The 5832-nt window shown below is 28.4% G+C and overlaps 1 protein-coding gene across 2 annotated transcripts; it reads right to left on the bottom strand.

Moving 5' to 3' along the window:
- Window positions 1-228: 228 nt before the first annotated feature.
- On the bottom strand, window positions 229-3579 carry LOC123297297 (facilitated trehalose transporter Tret1-like). 2 transcript variants are annotated; one of them, XM_044878906.1, is made up of 3 exons: window positions 3477-3579; window positions 3270-3402; window positions 229-2152 (listed from the first exon to the last, which is right to left on the bottom strand). In XM_044878906.1, exons 2-3 carry the CDS (start codon window positions 3327-3329, stop codon window positions 674-676), a joined length of 1539 nt encoding a protein of 512 aa, XP_044734841.1. In that variant the 5' UTR covers window positions 3330-3402; window positions 3477-3579; the 3' UTR covers window positions 229-673. The 2 variants fall into 2 exon arrangements, with proteins under 2 accessions (XP_044734841.1, XP_044734839.1); XM_044878904.1 differs by having other exon boundaries at window positions 3270-3512.
- Window positions 3580-5832: the final 2253 nt, after the last annotated feature.

The raw sequence follows: 5832 nt of genomic DNA, 5'->3' as shown, positions 1-5832 counted from the left end.
TGGTAGGTACTACTAAATTTAAATTTTTTGAAATGTCAATCGAAATTACATATCTATAACGTAGAAAAATATTCTTTATTTTTCAGAAAAAGATTCACAAATTAGTAAATTTTTGTATATTATAAAGTATTTAAGTATTATAAAGACATGCAAACAAAATGTAAAAATATTAATTTTTTAATTTAATAATTCGGATATTAAAATTTAATATGGCACGATAAATCTTTGAAACTAATTTCAATTAATCAATTTTCATTTAAATAATAGCAATTATTTATATTAAAATTAGTACACAGATCGATTGATTATGTTTTTTACACTAGGTCATGTAGGAAATTTCAGACCTGCCGAAAAATCGTTTTAAGTGATTATTGTGAAAACAAATGTGATCAAGCAAGCTATAATAAATTATATTATATTGATTTGGATTACATTTTATTGAATTATTTGACTTAAGTTGAATTCCAATTGAAAACTTTTCTATAATATTTGCAACTTTTCACTTTTGTCTACTTTAACTTCATAACTTCGCAATCTGTAAACTGTAAATGTGAGTTAAACAAAAATCTGGAATCATCAAATGATACAAAACTTATTCCAATCTTTCGACATTCATTTCCACAATAAAATCCTTGATTGATCTGTTCTCATAACCTAAGAGATTAAAATAACCTTAAGATGTTGCAGCTTGTGTTAACTCTCGTTGAATTTCACCTAAAGATTTTCCTTTTGTTTCTATAACTACAAAATGGGTGAATACAGCGCTTAAAGCACAAAAAAATCCAAATAAATAAAATGTACCACTACGTCCAAGTAAACTAATCATTTTAAGGAAATATTCGGATGTTATAAATGTAACTAATAAATTACAAAGAATTGCAATACTAGCTGCTTTATTTTTAATTTCTGGTGCAAATACTTCACCAATTAGTACCCATGGTACAGTACCTAAACCAATTGAATAAGCAATAGCATAAATACTAACTAATAATAATGGAAGAAAAGCGCTTTGTCCAACAATTAAATAAATAGCTTGATAGTATTTTATCTGGAAAAATATTCCAAGTACAAATAAAGAAATACTTGTATATATAGCCGATCGAGTTAGTAAATATTTTCGACCAGAGGAATCCACAATAGCTTCACCAATCAGATTACCAAGCATTTGAATAACACCAAGGAATATTATAATTTCTCCCGGAGTGATCATAGAAGCTCCACCAGTTTGAATAACAATTGTTGAATATGACATTATTGGATATAATCCAGTTAATTGTTGAAATATCATCATCCCACAAGCAATCAAAAATGCTCGTTGAGTGCCTGGTTCCTTAATTGCTTCAGTTAAAGTTTTAGCATTTTGACTTAGTTCCTCTTCAGCAGCAACAATTTCACGAATTTCTGAATCGACATCAAAATTTCTACCTCGTAATCTGATTAATGATTGTCGAGCTTCATCAATACGATTATTTTGTATTAAGTATACTGGACTTTCTGGTTGGAAGTAGAACAGTGCACCAAATATAAGTGGAATAGTAGCACATATCACTGACAGTGATATAATTGTTACCATAGATCCAATAATATATGCGAATAAGATTCCTGCCGTAATCATAATTGGAAACATTGTATTCAATGATCCACGTATTTCTTTTTGGGCGATTTCTGCGATATATATTGGTGTTGTTACACAAAATGCACCGCTTGCAAATCCGGTGACAAAACGACCAATATAAATTGCCGTAATCGTTGATGCAAATATTATAAAAAGCCAACCAATCGTAAATGGTATTAGCAAGAGTAACATTGTATTTTTTCTACCAAATTGCTTGATCACATATTCGATAGGTGCTAAAACAACAGCTGCACCAAGAAATGTTAACGAACCTAACCAGCTAATTTCTACATTGCCTACAGGAAAACCATAAGCACTTGTAAGACGTGAAATTGCTGGAGATATCCAGCCTAATACAGTGCCTAATGCAAAAGCACCTAGGGTTGATGTTAAAGCAGCAAAATATTGTGGCCATTTTTCACCTTTTCCATATTTCACTACATTAGATGTACCATGTGATCCACCACGTGGCGGGCGTCGTGGTGGATTAGTAGTTGAGCCTGACGTTCCAGGAACTGGATCTATTTGAAGGGTTTCCTGAAAAAATTCAAATAAAAATAAAATCAGATGTTAGTCGATCAAAGCTTAATAAAGTTTGTTTCTATACATTATAATACTTCTATAATAAAAAGAACATCTTAAAAACTACTGAAGATGCCGAAATAATAACTCATCGATGGACTTCTTATTCTTTTTACCTATTCAACATTCATTGTCCTTAAATCATATGAAATTTATTAAGGAAAGATATGTAAAAGCCATAAACAAATCCATTATGCAAAATATTTTTTAAAACAAAGTATCTTTCTGTTAAAAGAAAGTTTATATAAATAAAATAATGTAAATACACATCCAAAATATCCAAGGAATACGAAACAAGTTTTGCTATATTTTATTTTATATGAAATATAAAATATATGAATTTTGCTATGAAAAACTTAACATGCGTATAGTATAATATAATTTTATTAAAGAAAATGTTTTGCGATACAAAATAAATTTCAGTTTTTTAGGAAAATTTTATACTTAAGGTAGTTTGACCATAAACCCACTTTACATAATTAAGAATTGTGAAGCGAAATATATATAATTAAAGTGACAAAATTAACATGCAATGGATAAAGTATAGAAAAAATACAGTTTCCAAAAACTAATATTAACTAAAACAAGGAATTAATTTAGGATTTGGAATTAAAAATCATTTTTTATCTATTTGTTGGAAAGATTAACAACAAAAAAAACTTTATAAATTTGCAGTTGTGTGTGTGCATTGAGTATGTGTATACACACTACGTCCAAGTATTATGTTCAGTAACACGACTTTTTCACAAATTGTGCTCGTATATATAGCATGTTTTTATGAACTTGAATATAATGGTCAAACTACCTTAAGAAAAAAGTAAACGTGTATATAAACGTTACACGTTATATGAATATTTAAAAATGTTTTGAAATATTTCAAAAATTTTAAAATTAATTCACCTTAAAATACTTAAGTACGTAAAATTTTAAATAAAAAGTATTTTTCTTTTATGAATTAAAAATAAATTAAATAGTTAATACATTTTGTTATGCAATATCAAAACCAGTTTCAATTTATTCCAAATACCATTTATCCTTTGTAAATGATGAGAAAAATAACTTATTTTCTTACCGGTGTACTACCATATCCTCTTTCTGCATTATCAATTAAACGAGCTTTTTCAATTGGCATTTTGCTTGATTATTTTATTCTTCCAAAAATTATTCTTTGACCATATCAATACTTGAATTAAAATGTCTTCAAACTTTTTTTTGTAAATAAGAATATGCCTATTACACTGCACACCTGGTAACTGGTAATAATATAACTTATACCTACCTCTCCGTGCGTATGTTTGAACCAAAGCTATAACCAGATTACCTTCGTTTCTAATAAGCTGTTGCTTGTCTCTTCTAATGCTAATTATTAGTTCTTTCTCTAAATAGATACTTCAAAAGTTAATTAACTGGAAAAGGATGGAAGTATTGTATGTTACGCTATTTGGTTTTTAAAAAAAAAAATTAAGGATTATATAACGAGTTTCTGTTAGCATTCCGTTGATTAAAAAGTATTAATATATGAAATGTCGCTAGATTGGTCTTAATGGTGGGAGTAACTTAGGCTGCTAAAAAAGGATATCGATCAACTGTCAAAAAAAGGTTTTCAATACAAAATTGTCCAACCTAAAACATAAATCAACCAATCATCTACAATAAATTTGAATTGATTTTTTTTTTTTTTGATATTGATATTCAAAATAAATAATAATCATCTTTGTTCAAATAAAACAATTTTTCATCGTTTTATTTATATTGAATACTTCACAAAAAAAATCATGATCACATGTTTAAGTGCAGTGCCTAAAACAAGTGAAAGGTACACAATTTTAAAAACCCTCGGCAAATGCAGTTTTTGGAACGGAGTTCCTTAACGTGGCTTGATGGTAGACAAACTGGCAGAAACCGCCACGTAACAATGTGAGATATGCTTTGTGTGTGTGTGTGTGTGTGTGTCATATCCATGGCAACCACGATATATTATCCTACTTTATGTTATTTTTATTTATTATAGTACACGAATTTTGCATTTTTGTACTTTTTACACCTAAAACTAGTTATGAATACATATGTATAACTAGTTTTTGATGTAAATAGTACAAAAATAGCAAAATTAATGTACCTACTATAATTATGTGCGTCTAGGAACACTGCCTACTTGACACTAACCAAATAATTTATTGCTATTCTGTTAACTATTTATTAAATTATTTTAACTAATTAGTTTATAACTTTATATAGGTGAGCAATCAAAAACAGATTATACCCATATATGTATTTATTCAACGTTTACATTTGTTTGTGTACAGCTTCGTAAGGAACTTCGTTTCTAACGGGGGTCCCACAACCGCAATCTTTTTTTCCTTAAGTTCTCTCCAAACTGAACCGAATTTTTTTGAAACATAGCTAAGAACACTCTCTATTAACTTACCTTTCAAACAATGAAAAAAGTAAAATTAGTTCATCCGTTTAGGAGCTATGATGCCACAGGTAGACAGACACACACACGCACATAGCGGTCGCAAACTTAAGCACTCCCTTTAATAAAGGACAAAATTAACATTTTATAAACAGAAAAATCTACGGACCATTAATTAAAAAAATTATACAGAACCTTCAAGATTGAATATTTAAAATTTTTAAATCCATTTATTTTTATGATTCACCAATCTTCTTACTTCTTTACCTAGTCTAATTATGGTTTTTTATTATTTTGATACTCACAAAATAAGGATTCATTGAACTTGCTTGCATGCAAACATTTTTTTTCAATATTTTAATAAAATTATCATTTTAGTTGGATGTAAAATAATATAAAATAAATAATTTTTATTTTCGAAATTTGAAAATTTCTTTTGTGGAATAATTGTAATTATAAACTCTTGTACAATGACATGAAAAGATACACAGTTACTTCTTATTTCTCAAACCAAGTTGAGACGCATAATATCATATCACGGGTATATATATGTATCTAATTATTACATTCCTACGTCGAAATGAACGTGATTTTTGTAAATTTTTGGTAAAAAATACCGCTAAAACGGAGTTAAAAATTACTAGTATGTTCGCATTACTTTACAAAAGAAAAATCGAAAATATTTACTGTTCGAATTTTGATAATAACATATGTTCTAGATTAATTCCAGCTCATCGAAAACAATGCTATTGGTACAAAATCGATCGGTCGTGCTGTTCCTAAGATATCTGCTTCATCGAACTAGCTAGGTTTATCTATTATTAAGATAGACTCTCTGTCACGCAATGTCGGATTTAAAAAGCGCGGTATAAATTGTTACAGTCGACCGCTTTTTTATAAACCATGAATCTACCCTCCGCTACTCCATTGTGTACCAGGGATCACGCGTTTTTATCAATAGTTTAATATTTAAATTATCAAAAAATATATAGTTTTAAGGATGAAAGTGCTAAAAACAAAGACTATTTTAACACAATTGGGATGATGACTAAATTTTTTTTATCACTTCAGGTGAAGAATTCTCACTGCACGGATAGAAAAGTGAAGTTGGTTTTTGAAAATCATTAGAAGTACGCAAAATATGAAGTTTCAAAAATAATAATTAAAGAGGAAGACACTTTAAAAGTAACGTCATTGTTTAGTGTCATCATAGAAATTA

This window comes from Chrysoperla carnea, chromosome 4 (genome assembly GCF_905475395.1).
Source record: "Chrysoperla carnea chromosome 4, inChrCarn1.1, whole genome shotgun sequence".
NCBI lineage: Eukaryota > Metazoa > Arthropoda > Insecta > Neuroptera > Chrysopidae > Chrysoperla > Chrysoperla carnea.
This window is presented reverse-complemented; position numbering and strand designations above follow the sequence as displayed.

Excerpts from the sequence above, each read along its gene's own strand:
- LOC123297297 (XM_044878906.1), bottom strand. The coding sequence starts at position 3,329 with ATGCCAATTGAAAAAGCTCGTTTAATTGATAATGCAGAAAGAGGATAT. Across the intron at positions 2,153-3,269 it reads GAGGATATGGTAGTACACCG|GAAACCCTTCAAATAGATCC; the intron begins GTAAGAAAATAA and ends GAATTTTTTCAG.